At 47.9% G+C, this 16979-nt stretch overlaps 1 protein-coding gene across 1 annotated transcript; it reads left to right on the top strand.

The window, feature by feature from the left end:
* Nucleotides 1-5937: 5937 nt before the first annotated feature.
* On the top strand, nt 5938-16503 carry EIF4EBP1 (eukaryotic translation initiation factor 4E binding protein 1). The gene is made up of 3 exons (XM_073324813.1): nt 5938-6140; nt 12221-12391; nt 16104-16503. The coding sequence occupies exons 1-3, from the start codon at nt 5999-6001 to the stop codon at nt 16133-16135; spliced, it is 345 nt and encodes a 114-aa protein (XP_073180914.1). The 5' UTR covers nt 5938-5998; the 3' UTR covers nt 16136-16503.
* The last annotated feature ends 476 nt before the right edge of the window (nt 16504-16979 follow it).

Here is a 16979-nt window from a genome sequence, read left to right as displayed (position 1 = left end):
GGGGTGAAAAAAGGAAAGCCTCTTTTTTCTCCAGGAATAATGCAGTGTCCTCCCACCCTCCCCCATCCTACTTCCTGGAGCAGCACTGGTGACAGCAGGCAGACTCTGTGTCTCTGCACCAAGCCCAGCTACTCAGGTGTGAAGGGGAGGACTGGGGCTTTCTGAAGCTGCCTGGTCTGGGTCATGGCATTTCACAGGCACTGAGGTGGTGTTAGCTATTTGCATCTGCAGAGGAAGAGGTTTGTGTGTTTAGTATTTGTTCTTTTCCTTTGTGGTGCAGAAGATGAGTGTGCAGAAGACATGCGGCTGCGTGGCCAGTTGGGGGCACTCTTGCACCACACAAAGGGAACTGGGCCGTGATGAGCCATTGCAGATGCAAAGTAAAGAGGATCCCCATGTTCCAATGGGAGCCCCATTGCAATCAATAAAACAATCACTCTGTGCAAGGCCTATGGAACACTGAAACCCCCCCAAAGTCCTCCAAGGAGGGCTGAAGTGGTGCCTGGACTGTGCACTGGCCCTCTGCACATGGGTGAATGTCAGCTGAAGGGCCTGGTTCACCCCTGCAGCCATTGCCACCAGTTCAGAGTGGGGTAACATGCTGCCATTCTCCTTAGGTAGCAGTTACACCCACTTTCCATTGGTTTAGATGATTCAACAAGCTGCAGGGCAAGAGTGAATCAGCCCAAAATGAGCAGGGGGTTGCAGGATTGAGCCCTTAGACTGTAAGCTCTTTGACGCAGGGACCTGCCTTCTTGCTTGTCTATAAAGCCCCTGGCACACTGTGGCTGCACTATAAAAAACAATCATAAAAATGCTATGGCAATCTCCCGTTTCTTTGCAATAATGAGTTTACCAGGACCACTGTACAACAGGGTACCGGATACCTCTGGGTACAACTGCCCTCCGACCCAATGCTTATAGCCAACCACAGGCACAGAAGGTAACCAAGCTGAGAAGGGATTGCCAGGGGGATCTTGCCCTTCCATCACTTGTGAGAGCACAAGTCCAAACGCTAACAAGGCTATGCTGTAGACCGTTAATTTTAGTGCTGCACCATAATGGGTTCAGGCTCTACCTGGCTATGGTGTGGGAGACTTTGCAGGTTCAGATTATTTCTTTTATACTTTTTATTTCCTTTTTAAAAAGTATTTTTAAGAAAAAACACATATGCCTTAGATAAACACTGCTGTCCAACCAGTGTTAGACCGGCCCACATTCCTGCATGTTGTGTATCACAGCCAAATCACACAAACGTGCTGCCTGGCAAAGACACTTCTCAGGTCATCTCTGTGTATGCAAGAATGAGATGCAGACCCTGAGGTATAGTCAGCCCCCTAGCCCTGTTCCCTTTGAGGCCTGGTCTACACTTGAAAGTTTCCCTAGTAGAGTTTGTTGATTAGGGGGTGCTTTTTAGCAAAATAGTTTACCATATAAAGCCACAACAGTGAACACAGTGATAGTGATAAAAAAGTGGCTTGTACCAGTATAGTTATTCCACTACTTGTACAGAATTACCTCTACAAGTATAAATATACCAACAGAACTGTGTGCACGGGAGAGGATTGTACTGCTTTAGGTACAGTGGTCTAAATAAAGCTGCACAACTTTGTAGTGCAGACAAAACGAAAGAAAGAAGGAAAGAAGGAAAGAAAGAAAGAAAGAAAGAAAGAAAGAAAGAAAGAAAGAAAGAAAGAAAGAAAGAAAGAAAGAACTTTTCTTTCCAGATGTATTCTGTAGGTCAGTTTGCCTATTACAGCTTTTTGGTAAATGCTTTAGGACAGCGTCTACTAATATTTATGTACATTCCCTTTAAAACAATCTCAGTCAGGACGTAAATGCAAAGCCATTTCCAAGAGTGACAGACAGTAGCTGACACCTTTCCCCTGTCCTAGGTCAGCCTATCATTTGGGCATCTTCATCTCCATACTTCCTAATGGCATTTGTACCCCACAGCTGCCTTCCACAAAGCCAGCAGGGAGAGTTGTAATAGGGTGCCAGGCCAGCTGTGTCCCATAGATTTAACAAATTACCTCCTTTGCATTAATGCAAACATGTGGCCAACCTTTCATCAGCCTGCTAAAGTGCCAGCAGCCCAACAGGGGGCATGCAGATGGAAATGCTGCGGGGTGAGAATGGACCGCACTGGAACTGGAGTGGCAGGGTGGTCTTGCAGACTGCGTGCTGCCAAATGACTCATCACAAAGATGGGGGACTTTGCTCCAAGGGACAAACGCTGCTCATCTTAGCCACCTGGGTGGTTCCAAGAAAGCTTTAATCCATAGAAATACCCAGCCACCAAGTAAAACTAGACTTACACATGGCTATTCACAGCATCTAGCTGGGGCTTAGGTGTGTGCATCTGTATACAGTAATGGACAAAACTCTTCATAATAATGCAGTTCCACCCAAAATACACATATGAGTTCACTCACTCACACGCATGCTAAAACACCTATGTACACAGAGTAACATGCCTGCATGCTAGCACACATGCATATCCACACACTCTAACATGCCTGCATGCTAACACACATGCATATCCACACACTCTAACATGCCTGCATGCTAACACACATGCATATCCACACACTCTAACATGCCTGCATGCTAACACACATGCATATCCACACACTCTAACATGCCTGCATGCTAACACACATGCATATCCACACACTCTAACATGCCTGCATGCTAACACACATGCATACACACATATATCAACCACAACAAGCAAACTATAAAATGAGATGAGTCCAATAGAGCAGCTGCCAACTGCACCCAGGAGAGAAACCACATTTCAAAGGTTAAATTTGCTTACCATAGCTCGCTCTCCTTTTTTACCTTTTTATTCATTGCCTGTCAAACTAAAGCTGAATTCACACCCCCTGGGTTCCTGAGAGTTATGATTATTACAAAACATCTATCCAGTCCTGTAGATGTATTCAGTGCTTTACCAACACAGCCCCTTCCCTGAGAGCTCATATTATTATCCAACCAGAGGACAGTGAGACAACATTCCCATGTCAGGTGCGTTACAAATAAATATATATAAAAGAGGGGGGAGAAATGATCCATCCCTTTATTCCTAAATAAACAGGTGACAATTCTCTTTTTAATGGAGTAATATTAGAGGAGGCAGTGTGGCCTAGTGGTTAGCGCACTGGATTGGGAGTCAGGAGAGCTGGATTCTATTCCTGGCTCTGCTAGTGGTCTGCTTGGTGACAGTCATCAAGTCTCTTCACTTCTCTGTGCCTCAGCTTCCCCATCTGTAAAATGGGAATAATGATACTGACCTGCTCTGTAAAGCACTTGGAGATCTACTGCTGAAAAGCGCTAACAGCTAGGCATTCTTCTTTATATGGAATTTAGCATTTTATAGGATTCCCCACCTGCGTATGACACAATTAATTATTTTACACAGCTCCTCCACCCCAGCAGATAAAGCACATACCCACAGCACCAGTTCCCATCCTTCAGCTGCAGAGACCATAGAGGCACTGGCTGTCGCAATCTAATCAACTTTTAATAGTAAACACTCAAGAGGGGTGTGCGCTACCATCCAGGCCATGAGACACACAGTTCCTGACACAGCAAAGGAACAATGAGGGCAGGAAAAATTGTAATAGTTTTTGTGGGAAATTAACATTTTTTTCTTTTTTGTCAATATATTTTCAAATTTTTCCATTAAACATTTTCAGTTGTCCCTTCTGTCCGCTCTCCCCACCACCACCATCTTTTCTGGTACCACAGTGGAAGTGCCAGAGAACACAGGCACAGAGAACCCCCTCAGGTTAAATCAATGTAGGTATTTATAGACTGTAATAAAGCCATCCCTGAACCTTCTCTTTGTTAAAACTAAATCGATGGAGCTCCTTGAGTCTATCACTATAAGGCATGCTTTCTAATCCTTTAATCTTCCCCTGGCTCTTCTCTGAGCCCTCTCCAATTTATCAACGTCTGTCTTGAACTGTGGGCACCAGAACTGGACCCAGTATCCCCGTAGCTGTCACACCAGTGCCAAATACAGAGGTAAAATAACCTCTCTACTCTTCCTTGATGCAAGCCTATCTCTAGAATCAAAGATGGTTAGAATGACTTTGAAGCTGAGCAATCATACACCATGGTGGTGAGTGCAGTATAAAAAGCCTAGGTAGACAGAGAGAGAGAGTAGATCTCTTGTATGCTATCCGGTTGCTGTCTTCTGTTCATTGGGGCATTTGCTTGGCTCCATATGATCCTGATATTGAACCAGGGACCCCAGAAAGGGCCATTTGTGATGCTTTGTTTCAGCCTCTCTCTCTCCCCTGTCACCTCTACAGGTGAGCATTCAGCATGAATGCAGGTTCACACGTTTGTGACCCTCATTACCAGCCAGGCACCCAGAGGAGGAGCAGGCTGTGAAATCTGTCACTGCACAAGTTTCGCGAGTGGTGCTGAAGGCCACCCAGGAGGGCCACCCTTGCACTGGCTGCCTTCTCAGGAGGCAAGTGGGGCATGAAGAGCTTAGCTGCATGGAGAAAGTGGGTAGCAAGAGCCTGAACTTGGCACGGGGGCACAACTGCCTCCCGTTCCTTATGGCTAGATGGGAAGCATGTCCCAAACCATGTTTCGTTTGTTGCATGGGAGCACAGTATGGGACAGGTGGAGAACCTGTGCCCCAGAAATACTTCATTAACCCCCCTGCCACCAACCCAGCCTATGGCCATGGGAATGACGGGGATGCTGAGGGTAGCTCCCTAAGCGTATCGTTCGAAGGTACTTCCTTCCTTCCCCCACTGTCTGCCTTGTCAGTCTGGATTACAAAACTCCTTGAGGTGGGGACTGGGTGTACAGTGTAGGAGAGTTGTAGGATGTTTTATGTCTCTGTTGCACGTGGTGAGGGAGCAGTGGGGTGAGTGAATAGGGAGGGGCGATCCAGGGGGTGAGGTGGGTGCATGGAGGGGGTTGGTGGAAGCGGTGGGATGTGGGATGGGAGGGGTCAGTGCATGGGATGGGAGCTGGGGGGCAGTGGGACTGGGATGGGGAGGGATCAGACCTTGGGGAAGGGGCTGAGGGTGGCAGTGGGAGGGGTTGGGGTATGGGGAGGAGGCAGGGAGCACTGGGATGGGGAGGGGCTGGGGGTGGCAGTGGGAGGGGTCAGGGTATGGGGAGGGGGCCAGGAGCAGTGGGATGGGGAGGGACTGGGGGGCAGTGGGAGGGGTCGGGCTGTGGGAGGGGCTGGGGGCAGTGGAGGGGTCGAGGTATGGGGAGGGGTGGGGGGGCAGTGGGATGGGGAGGGGCTGGGGGGCAGTGGGAGGGGTTGGGCTGTGGGAAGGGAGGGGGCAGTGGGATGGGGAGGGGCTGGGGCAGTGGAGGGGTCGAGGTATGGGGAGGGGCGGGGGGGCAGTGGGATGGGGAGGGGCTGGGGGGGCAGTGGGAGGGGTCGGGGTATGGGGAGGGGCGGGGTGAGCAGTGGGATGGGGAGCGGATGGGGAGGGGGGCAGTGGGATGGGGAGGGGCTGGGGGGGGCAGTGGGAGGGGTCAGGGTATGGGGAGGGGGCCAGGAGCAGTGGGATGGGGAGGGACTGGGGGGCAGTGGGAGGGGTCGGGCTGTGGGAGGGGCTGGGGGCAGTGGAGGGGTCGAGGTATGGGGAGGGGTGGGGGGGCAGTGGGATGGGGAGGGGCTGGGGGGCAGTGGGAGGGGTTGGGCTGTGGGAAGGGAGGGGGCAGTGGGATGGGGAGGGGCTGGGGCAGTGGAGGGGTCGGGGTATGGGGAGGGGCGGGGGGGCAGTGGGAGGGGTCGGGGTGAGGGGAGGGGAGGGGCGGGGTGGGCAGTGGGATGGGGGGGCGGGGCAGGGGGCGGGGTCAGCGGTCGGCCACGCCTACGCCCTGCCGCCGCCGCCGCCGCCGCTGCTGTCCCCCCCCCGGGGCCGCGCGGGGGGGGGCGGAAGGGGCGTGTCCCGCCGGCTGGTTCCGGGTCGGGGGGCCGGCGGGCGCGCGGGCAGCGCCAGTCGCCATGTCCGGGAGCTGCCGCCGGGGCCAGACGGCGAGCCGGGCCATCCCCGCCAAGCGCCTCAGCCTGCCCGGCGGGGCCGCGCTGCCGCCCGGCGACTACAGCACCACGCCGGGGGGCACGGTGTTCGGGACCACGCCGGGCGGTGAGCGGGGCCGGGGCCGGGCGGGGAGCGGGGCCGGGGCCGGGCGGGGAGCGGGGCCGGGGCCGGGGGCCGCCCGCTCGGGATCGAGCCGGGCTGCCAAATGCACAACACAAGTGAAGGGCGGCGGCGGCGGCGGCGGGGGGGGGGATTTTTTTTTACTTAATCTTACGCGCTAGCGACCTGGGGAGGAGCCGGTTAGGGTAGTGGGCTTAAAAAAAAAAAAAAATTCAGACAGAAGCCTGTCGGTTCAGTCGGCGTCTCTTTAAAAAAACAAACAGCCGCAGCAGCAGTTGGGCTGGTCTAAGAGAGTCTGGACACAGAAACCGAAGGTCTCGGCGTCTTTTGGGCGAGGCACCCGTGTTGCTCTCGGGGAGCACAGTCAGCAGGGCCTTAGGTGCCTCTTCCAGGAGTGGGGCCACGGGTAGAGGAGAGTTGCGACGGGAAGAGTGTCGTAAAGGCAAAAAAACCTGAACGCATTCTTAAATGAAAACCCTGTTTTGGCTAGAAGAAGAAGTTAAATACTCAGAAGGCTGAAAGATAATCAGTATAGAACAGGACAGATGATTAAAAAATAGCAAAAAGGGATGGGGAAATTTTTCAGAATATCTAGTCACTAGTAGTAGCCTTTATTTTCAAGAATTCTATTTAATTTCTCAGTGATCTGGGTAATCCAGAGAATTAATATTTTAATGCATGCCTGTTTATGGATTGAAAAGTATAGGGTGAGTTAAAAAGCTCCATGTAGTAATGCAGTTTGGTTCTGCTTGTTATCTGTTAACTTGCATTTTATTGCTGCTGGGTAGTTACCATATGTTTATGTTCTCATGCCTGCTCCCCTGTAATTATTAACAGTGGAGTTTTCATCTCTCTTTCCAAAACTACTATCAGTAGTCTAAAATAAAGTTCCTTTAAACCTCACTTTAAATGTACTGATCTGTAGACCCACTTGAATTAAGAAATTACTAATATTTCTTAATATAGTATAGTCTCCCTGATCGTCCTCGTGCTGATCCATAAACCCAGTAGTTATTATGAAAAGACCATTGGACTGTTCAGTAGCAGAGACAGTTCTCAAGTGCAGTCCTGGTTTACATAAATACTTGTTCCTTTGGAAGGTTTAATTAAAAAGCTTTAACAAAATGTCATCATCCCTTTACAGGTGTACTGTAAAGTATTGTAAACAATCCATCAAGTTGCACTATTCAGAATAAAGGAGCAAATTTAATTAGCCATGGAACACCCATGACTAATTTTACAGAGCCAAATGTTCTCCACTTTAATCTCCCAAGTAGTTCCATTGAGGCAAACAGGATTTAGTGCCAAAATCAGAAATCCCCAGTAACCGTCCTGGCCGTTGATGCAAATTATCACAGTTTGGTTCTGTTGGTCTTAGAGGCCTGGTCTACACCTAAAACTTAGGTTGATCTAGCAGTGTCACTGATGGCTTGTCTACACTACCGCACGGGGTCGATCTAAGATACGCAACTTCAGCTACGTAAATTGCATAGCTGAAGTCGACGTACTTAGATCTACTTACCATGCTAAGTCGACAGCTAATGCTCTCCCATCGACTCCACTTGCACTCCTCTTTCTGGTGGAGTATCAGAGTCGACGGAAGAGTGCTCAGTGGTCAATTTATCGCGTCTATACTAGACCACGATAAATTGACCGCTGCTGGATCAATCGCTGCCCACCAATCCGGCGGATAGTGTAGACAAGCCCTCAGACTGAGGGACATAGTTAAGCCAACCTAAGCACTGGTGTAGACACTGCTAGGTTGGAGGAAGAATTCTTCCATCAACCTAGCTACCCCTTTTGAGAGGGTGGATTTACGACAGGGACAGAAAAAACCCTTCTGTCTCTTTAGTAAGTGTCTGCCTTGCAGCAACATAGCTGCAGCTCTGCTGCTGTGCTATAGCCCTTGTAGGAGAGACAGACAGACCCGTAGTTGGTTCTGAGGAAGTTTGGAAGGGCAAATACGTTCTCTGTGGCTTTTGGAGATTATTACCCTGAGATTTAAAATTGGTTTGACTGTTTATGATCTCCCTGTTTCTGATATGTTCCAAGCAAACTCAGTACGTGTTTTCTTCCTTTACCTTGGGTGAAAATGAATGAATTGGAAAAATCCAGATATGAACCCCAGGGAGTCATGTTATGTCATTATGGGATGATACTGGAATATGATTTCTCAGAGAAAACCACAGGAGAGCTTGACTATTTTGTGTTCCTGAAATAGTCACTTTAGTCTCATGTCAATATTATTACAGAATGAGTGGGCTTTTAGTTTTTGAATAATTTATTTAAGGCCACTGATTAGGAAACGCTTCACAGCTACCAACTTTTGCAGGCTCTGTGGCAATAGGCTAAACTCCATTCTGCAGAAAGAAAGGGAAATAATTTGCTTTTTGAGTCATTGGACGTGTGCGAGTTAGCTCTCCTTTACTTCTTGACCCCTAGCTCTGGCTTTAGGATGTCTCCACTGTATAGAGTCTAACAAAGATGAGCTTTTCCTTGACTAACGTGTCCTGAGGTGACCCTGGGAGAGCTGTAACCCTGAGATGTACTGCCGGCATCCCTCATGTACACTGTTGGAAGTGGAGTTCCCTTTATCTAACTTGCTGTTTTCAGTGGCATCAGGAAAACACCCTCCAGTCATCCAAAGGAGTTAGTGAGTCCCCAGAATGTACTTTAGTGAATGGAAATGTTCCCCCTGGGAGAACATCTGGGCACTTCTTTGGGCCCTCTGGAAAGCCAGGATTCTCCATTCGCAGGAACATGTGGGCAGAGATGTTCACATTGGGCCGGAGTAATTCCTGGGTCTGTAAAATTCAGCTGCTGAAGTAGATTTAAAACCTTTGAATTGTGGTTTACTGTGGGTCCAAGCTTAGCCTTGGTGCCACCAAAATGAGCTAAGGATTCAGATACGCCATCTCGGAATTGTTACCTGATCCTTCTGTGCTCCAAGAGCCCCATCAGAACGGGATCAGAGAACAGGGGAAAGGACCCACTACCCTGTGGCAGCACAGGAGGTGAAAAGTGGTTTTCATTTGCAGCAGTCGGGAACAAAAAAATAAATACAATTAAATCAGACCTCAGCACCAAGAAGTGAGAGTGGGAGGGTTGTGAGGAAGAAACAGTCATAACCTTTAAACCTACGGAGACTGTTCTCTTTAAAAAGAAAAGGAGTACTTGTGGCACCTTAGAGACTAACCAATTTATTTGAGCATAAGCTTTTGTGAGCTACAGCTCACTTCATCGGATACATCCGATGAAGTGAGCTGTAGCTCACGAAAGCTTATGCTCAAATAAATTGGTTAGTCTCTAAGGTGCCAAGCTTATGCTCAAATAAATTGGTTAGTCTCTAAGGTGCCACAAGTACTCCTTTTCTTTTTGCGAATACAGACTAACACGGCTGTTACTCTGAAACCTGTTCTCTTTAATATTCCACTAAGGGCTTGTCCTGGATCCTTGCCAGGGCACATGGATATTGTCCTCTCAGTAAATTCCACATCAGCTAATTGCTTGGGAGCTGTGGCCAGCTCTGCTTCAGGCACTCAGTTCCTTGATGTAAACACACATCATGTAGAATGTTCTTGTCCATGGGTTGAAATGAGCAGTGGAGAGTGGGTGATTTTGAGTGTAGCACTCTGATCGCTGGCAGAGGGATTTGCCAGTGAGAAGAATGTTTCTACAGTTTTTTATGGGGAGTGTGTCGTGCTCTGGGTTGGGAAGGCTTCTCTGTGCTGTGTATGCTTTCAGCTCAGTATACCCACACCACACCATACAGTTTTTGTGGCTGGGGGGAGGCTGGTTACCTTGTCCATCTTGACCAGAAGGCAGCTGAGAGAATAAAGTATGCTTGGCCATGCTGTGAGAATGCTGAATGACCCCTAAAATGAACCAAAGGCAGAAGCTGAAATCACGCATGGCTTTTTAATGAGTTCAGCAGCTGGGGAACTGCAGCAGGTTGTCACTGTCAGGGCCTGAGCCTGCATTCCTTGTCACCCTACACTTCCCCCGAGAGTCAGTGGGAGCCTGGGGCACACAAGGAATGTGAGGTTTGGCCCAGGGACCATACAGTTAACAGGTTAGAACCATTAAACTTTTGAAGACAATAACTGCTGAGCCAGAAACGTGAGCACTTTCTAGGATTTAGTAACTTGTGCATCACTTCCAAGAGGTATATCATTGTCCTTAAGAAGGAAACTGGTAGGTCAGGATGTCAAATTCTGGAAAAAACCTCTCTTAATTAGGAGTCTGTAGTGCACTAGTCTAAGTTTGCTAGGGTTTCAAGGAGCTTTCTTTGTTGTTAGGAATGCATCCGATGAAGTGAGCTGTAGCTCACGAAAGCTTATGCTCAGATAAATTTGTTAATCTCTAAGGTGCCACAAGTACTCCTTTTCTTCCTGCTATTCAGAACCCCCTGTGCATATCTGGGGCTCTATTGGAAATGAGGGGCAAACCCATGAATCAGCTGTCGTGGGACAGGGAGTAAAGCTTGCTTTGCAGAAGCTGATGCAGGTCATTTCACCAAATGGTTCTTATAATAGCGTGAATTGAAACTGAGATTTTTTTGTTAACAGATTTGCGTGCTTCTCTGATGGAAGGGGCCCTACCATCCCCTTGTGTTGACAACTGTTGTAACAAATCAAAGCAGGGTATACAGGGTATTTAGTTCCATAAGTAATAGCTCAAGGCATGTGACTCTGCGTGAATGAATGTAAACCAGGAATTGCAGTTCTTCAGCCTGTTATGAAATGTACTCCTAGTACCTAGTATACTAACTGCAGTTCTAGGAACCCGTCCTTATTTTGTAAGTCTTCCAGCTACCAAAGTCTATAACTGCAGGCTAGGGTTGTTTCTTTACCCGAATCCTGATTAATTGCACTTGTACTGGAGCATAGATCTGAACTGGCGACATTGCTGGTATAATTCTACCTCCTTGATCTGTAGAAACTAGTCACAATTATCTTCAATTTTGAAAAGGTTCCAATGTCTTGGAAAATCATTAGCATAATTTCCTCGAAATTTAATATCTAGTTACATGACTTTACAGCCATGAAATGGAATATAGGAGTGTGCCTAGCATTCCAGGAGAGACGTTATCTCTGATTTCTTCTTGTCCACATGCATACCACCAGCTGAGATCATGGGGGGCTGGAGGGAGGGAAGGGATTCCTTTGTCCTATTTGGTTGGATGGGGGTAACATATTAAATGTCCAATCCTGAAATGAGAGGTTGCAGCCCTCGCCTCGGAATGCTGTTTTGAATTATTTCTGTATTATGGATGTTTTTACTCTGGTTTGATATTTTTCCAACATCAGATGCCTTGGTAGGGGAATGGGCGGCTCAGCCTACACAATGTTCCTTCTAAATCCTTGCAGGGTCTCTTGGTCTGAACTCTGCCGTCACCTCAAGGGTTGCTTTCTGCCCACTAATAAAGATGTAATTTTATTCTGCTCTAACAAACCAGCAACAATAGGGTGGGGTCCCATTCACCACTAAAATAAACAGCAAATAAAATGGGAGTGATGTCTTGGTTTTAGTTCTGTAATCCTGACAAATGTAAACAACGTTTTCTGAGCTGGACAGCCAGCCCAGACCGCACAAAGGCAATACCGCCATGCAGAAAACTCTTCTCCAATAATATTAAACATCTGACTTAACAAAGAGAGGCAATTTCCACTACAAATTTCCTGATCTATCTGCTTAAACATGTGGGCTTTCAGAATTGTAGGTAGTCTCAGAAAAGCATGTGAAATTTATGTACCTCAGCCAGAAGGGAGATGGGATGAGACTAACAGAAGCAGTTTAAATCTTAATTTGACTGATTTTTTCCTGGTTTTGCAGGAGCATAAATATTCTTTTCATGTAGACTTTGTAACTAGGTGTTCACTGGGAGGCAGTGTGTCCTAGTGCATTGAGCACTGGACCGGGTCCTGCATTCTGTTCCCAGCTCTGCTACTGGCCTCTCTGTGGCTCAGTTTTATGTAAGTTAGGGCTAATGATACTTGCTTTCCTTGTAAAGCACTTTGAGATATGCTAAAAGCTGACAGTATTTCACATTTTTTCCCCTGTAGGTACAAGAATTATTTATGACCGGAAGTTTTTGATGGAATGCCGCAATTCCCCAGTTGCCAAAGCCTCACCTTGTGACCTTCCAGACATTCCAGGTGTTACCAGTCCAAATGTGGAGGAGTTGAAGATTGAAAACAACCATGTCCACAATTACGAGGAGAAGGTGGGCGTAGGTGAGTGGGCACCCCCTGGCAAAGCCTGAAAATAACTTGCAAGTTGCACCTTTTCTCCTTGGAAAATACACAACAGCACACCCGGACTGGAGCCAGAGTATTGTTATAACAGCTCGGGAGGAATTGAGGCTTGTGTGTGGATTGTGGATACAGGCTAAATCAAGATATCTCTGGGTCTGACATTGTTCTTATACCGACCGCATCACTGTAGTATGAGCACCTTCCAGTAATGCATTAACATCTATCACGCGTGGTTCCTTCTTTCTCTCCCTCTGTCTCATTCATATTAATTTAGCAGCAGTGAAACGTACTGCTGGATTAACAGCCCAGGAGACTGAATTCTCTATCTGTAGAACAGGTGCAGCCCAGCTTTGCCTGTTACGTCCTTTGCTAATGTGCTTCTTCCCTACACCAGAAAGGTATGGGGATGAAATGGGAATTGAGTTTGTGGCCCATACAGTTCTTGATCTCTCTGCAGATATGTCTAGTCTCAAGGACCAATTACTGTAAATTGCACTGTCAGTGTTGTGATGTGGGCATGTGTCCACTGAAAACTAAGAAGGTTGAGTTTCCTATCTTAGCTCACATCAACTACTGAGCAAGATTTGGCTGGTAACTTTTGGTCACTGTCTCACTCCCCTGGCTTCAAATATCAAAACTGATCAGCCTACAAGTCAAAGTAAGATTTGTTCCTCTTCTGAAAAGTTTCTTCTGCATCACTGGCAATAAGGAGCGTAGCAGAGCTGACCATCTATGTCGTTTGCAGTGTTGTAGCCGTGTCGGTCCCAGGATGTTAGAGACAGGGTGGGTGAGGTAGAATCATAGAATATCAGGGTTGGAAGGGACCCCTGAAGGTCATCTAGTCCAACCCCCTGCTTGAAGCAGGACCAATTCCCAGTTAAATCATCCCAGCCAGGGCTTTGTCAAGCCTGACCTTAAAAACCTCTAAGGAAGGAGATTCTACCACCTCCCTAGGTAACGCATTCCAGTGTTTCACCACCCTCTTAGTGAAAAAGTTTTTCCTAATATCCAATCTAAACCTCCCCCACTGCAACTTGAGACCATTACTCCTCGTTCTGTCATCTGCTACCATTGAGAACAGTCTAGAGCCATCCTCTTTGGAACCCCCTTTCAGGTAGTTGAAAGCAGCTATCAAATCCCCCCTCATTCTTCTCTTCTGCAGGCTAAACAATCCCAGCTCCCTCAGCCTCTCCTCATAAGTCATGTGTTCTAGACCCCAATCATTTTTGTTGCCCTTCGCTGGACTCTCTCCAATTTATCCACATTCTTCTTGTAGTGTGGGGCCCAAAACTGGACACAGTACTCCAGATGAGGCCTCACCAATGTCGAATAGAGGGGAACGATCACGTCCCTCGATCTGCTCGCTATGCCCCTACTTATACATCCCAAAATGCCGCTGGCCTTCTTGGCAACAAGGGCACACTGCTGACTCATATCCAGCTTCTCGTCCACTGTCACCCCTAGGTCCTTTTCCGCAGAACTGTTGCCGAGCCATTCGGTCCCTAGTCTGTAGCGGTGCATTGGATTCTTCCATCCTAAGTGCAGGACCCTGCACTTATCCTTATTGAACCTCATCAGATTTCTTTTGGCCCAATCCTCCAATTTGTCTAGGTCCTTCTGTATCCTATCCCTACCCTCCAACGTATCTACCACTCCTCCCAGTTTAGTATCATCCGCAAATTTGCTGAGAGTGCAATCCACACCATCCTCCAGATCATTTATGAAGATATTGAACAAAACCGGCCCCAGGACCAACCCTTGGGGCACTCCACTTGATACCGGCTGCCAACTAGACATGGAGCCATTGATCACTACCCGTTGAGCCCGACAATCTAGCCAGCTTTCTACCCACCTTATAGTGCATTCATCCAGCCCATACTTCCTTAACTTGCTGACAAGAATACTGTGGGAGACCGTGTCAAAAGCTTTGCTAAAGTCAAGAAACAATACATCCACTGCTTTCCCTTCATCCACAGGACCAGTAATCTCATCATAAAAGGTGATTAGATTAGTCAGGCATGACCTTCCCTTGGTGAATCCATGCTGGCTGTTCCTGATCACTTTCCTCTCATGCAAGTGCTTCAGGATTGATTCTTTGAGGACCTGCTCCATGATTTTTCCAGGGACTGAGGTGAGGCTGACTGGCCTGTAGTTCCCAGGATCCTCCTTCTTCCCTTTTTTAAAGATTGGCACTACATTAGCCTTTTTCCAGTCATCCGGGACTTCCCCGGTTCGCCACGAGTTTTCAAAGATAATGGCCAATGGCTCTGCAATCACAGCCGCCAATTCCTTCAGCACTCTCGGATGCAACTCGTCCGGCCCCATGGACTTGTGCACGTCCAGCTTTTCTAAATAGTCCCTAACCACCTCTATCTCCACAGAGGGCTGGCCATCTCTTCCCCATTTTGTGATGCCCAGCGCAGCAGTCTGGGAGCTGACCTTGTTAGTGAAAACAGAGGCAAAAAAAGTATTGAGTACATTAGCTTTTTCCACATCCTCTGTCACTAGGTTGCCTCCCTCATTCAGTAAGGGGCCCACACTTTCCTTGGCTTTCTTCTTGTTGCCAACATACCTGAAAAAACCCTTCTTGTTACTCTTGACATCTCTCGCTAGCTGCAGCTCCAGGTGCGATTTGGCCCTCCTGATTTCATTCCTACATGCCCGAGCAATATTTTTATACTCTTGCCTGGTCATATGTCCAACCTTCCACTTCTTGTAAGCTTCTTTTTTATGTTTAAGATCCGCTAGGATTTCACCATTAAGCCAAGCTGGTCGCCTGCCAAATTTACTATTCTTTCGACTCATCGGGATGGTTTGTCCCTGTAACCTCAACAGGGATTCCTTGAAATACAGCCAGCTCTCCTGGACTCCTTTCCCCTTCAAGTTAGTCCCCCAGGGGATCCTGGCCATCCGTTCCCTGAGGGAGTCGAAGTCTGCTTTCCTGAAGTCCAGGGTCCGTATCCTGCTGCTTACCTTTCTTCCCTGCGTCAGGATCCTGAACTCAACCAACTCATGGTCACTGCCTCCCAGATTCCCATCCACTTTTGTTTCCCCCACTAATTCTACCCGGTTTGTGAGCAGCAGGTCAAGAAAAGCGCCCCCCCGGTGATATCTTTTATAGGGCAGTGGAGTAGTAGCATCCTTGCTTATGCTGGCATCCTATCAATAGCAATCATACATGCAACAGTAATTGCATCACGCTGTGCTGACTAAAAATTATATTTGCCTCTTGTTGCGAACAGAAACCCACATTCATGGTCAAATGTGTCATAGAGAAAAGGTAGAAAATACTTCTGTTGTGGATTTTTTTTTTTGAGAAGGGCTCCAAATGAAGAGCGGAATTCTCCTCTCAGATTTGCTCAGATGCATCATGTTTCTGAGGCTCTGTGTGCTCTGCGCTGGCAGAGTAGATGTTCTTTGTGTAGAAGAAGAGCAGAACATCAGACCACCTAAGAGGAATGGTTTTCCCCCTAAGACAGAGCAAGCCTCCATCTCTCACAACAGTTCTCCAGCAAGACTCAATCCCTGTACCCAGCAGGCTGAGAGTTTCCCCAATCTTCACTGCCACATCCAAACTTCTGTGCTCTTGTGAGGCTGCTGATCTCTGAGTATCACATCCGTGTAGTGTTTGATATTTAACATAGGACTTCATCAAGTACTCACCTGCATTTTTGTCGTTTCTTTTCAACAGGCGAGGAAGCTCAATTTGACATGGACATCTAAAGTATGTGCCCTGAGAGTGTTTGTCTGGTGAAGAATGGGACCTCAGTGTGAGGGCTCCCACCAGCTAGGCTTTTAGAATAGCCAGGCTTTTCTGAGTGACTTGCTCTTTTCTGCAAAGGGCAGTCCATTCCCTTTGACTGAGAGCAGAACACATCCTATTACGTGAGGACTGAAAGTATCAGCTGATTCATATGGGTATAAATCCATGAGTATGGCTCCTGCTGGTGATGGACAACAGTGAGAGGAAGAAAGCTCTCTATGATTTTTTATTTCATGTTTCTATGCCTTTGTTAATTGGTGTATATCAGTACTGTAAAGGTGACCGAAATGTAATATCAGGGGAGAAATAAAATCATTTGGGGTCTCCAGGTTTGGCTGTTAATGCCGTACTGTGGGTATTTGGTCTTTGCTGAGTATAGCAAGCAAACTGCTGCCTATTACTGAGCTGGAAAGATATACTAGGGCAATCCCACAAACTGGATTGAGGCCAAAGTCTTTCATACAAGGGCCGGGGCCTAAGTGCTCCAAAAAGAGACACTGGGCAGCACCCACTGATGTACCTTAGAGTGTAGGTGATGGAGTTCCCCCTTGGTGTGCCAGAGGATGGATCTGGCTGATTGTAGTCCAGGTGGTCTCTGATTCTGGTGGCCCCAGAGGGGATCCTGCAGCACTTGACCAGTGAATGGGGCTGCCTACCCTGTGTGTCCCTTGTCGTGTGCTTCGGGAGGTGAGGGCAGCCTGGTCTCCTGCTTCTCTTACTTTCCTTGAGCTAGTCCTGTGGGTGGGTGCTCCCACCCCTCCCCTTCCACAATGTGTCATTGGGCCTCTACCCCCACGCCACCTC

The sequence above is a fragment of the Lepidochelys kempii genome, chromosome 26 (genome assembly GCF_965140265.1).
Source record: "Lepidochelys kempii isolate rLepKem1 chromosome 26, rLepKem1.hap2, whole genome shotgun sequence".
NCBI classification, from domain to species: domain Eukaryota; kingdom Metazoa; phylum Chordata; order Testudines; family Cheloniidae; genus Lepidochelys; species Lepidochelys kempii.
The sequence above is the reverse complement of the archived record's forward strand: the minus strand, read 5'-3'. Positions and strand labels throughout refer to the sequence as shown.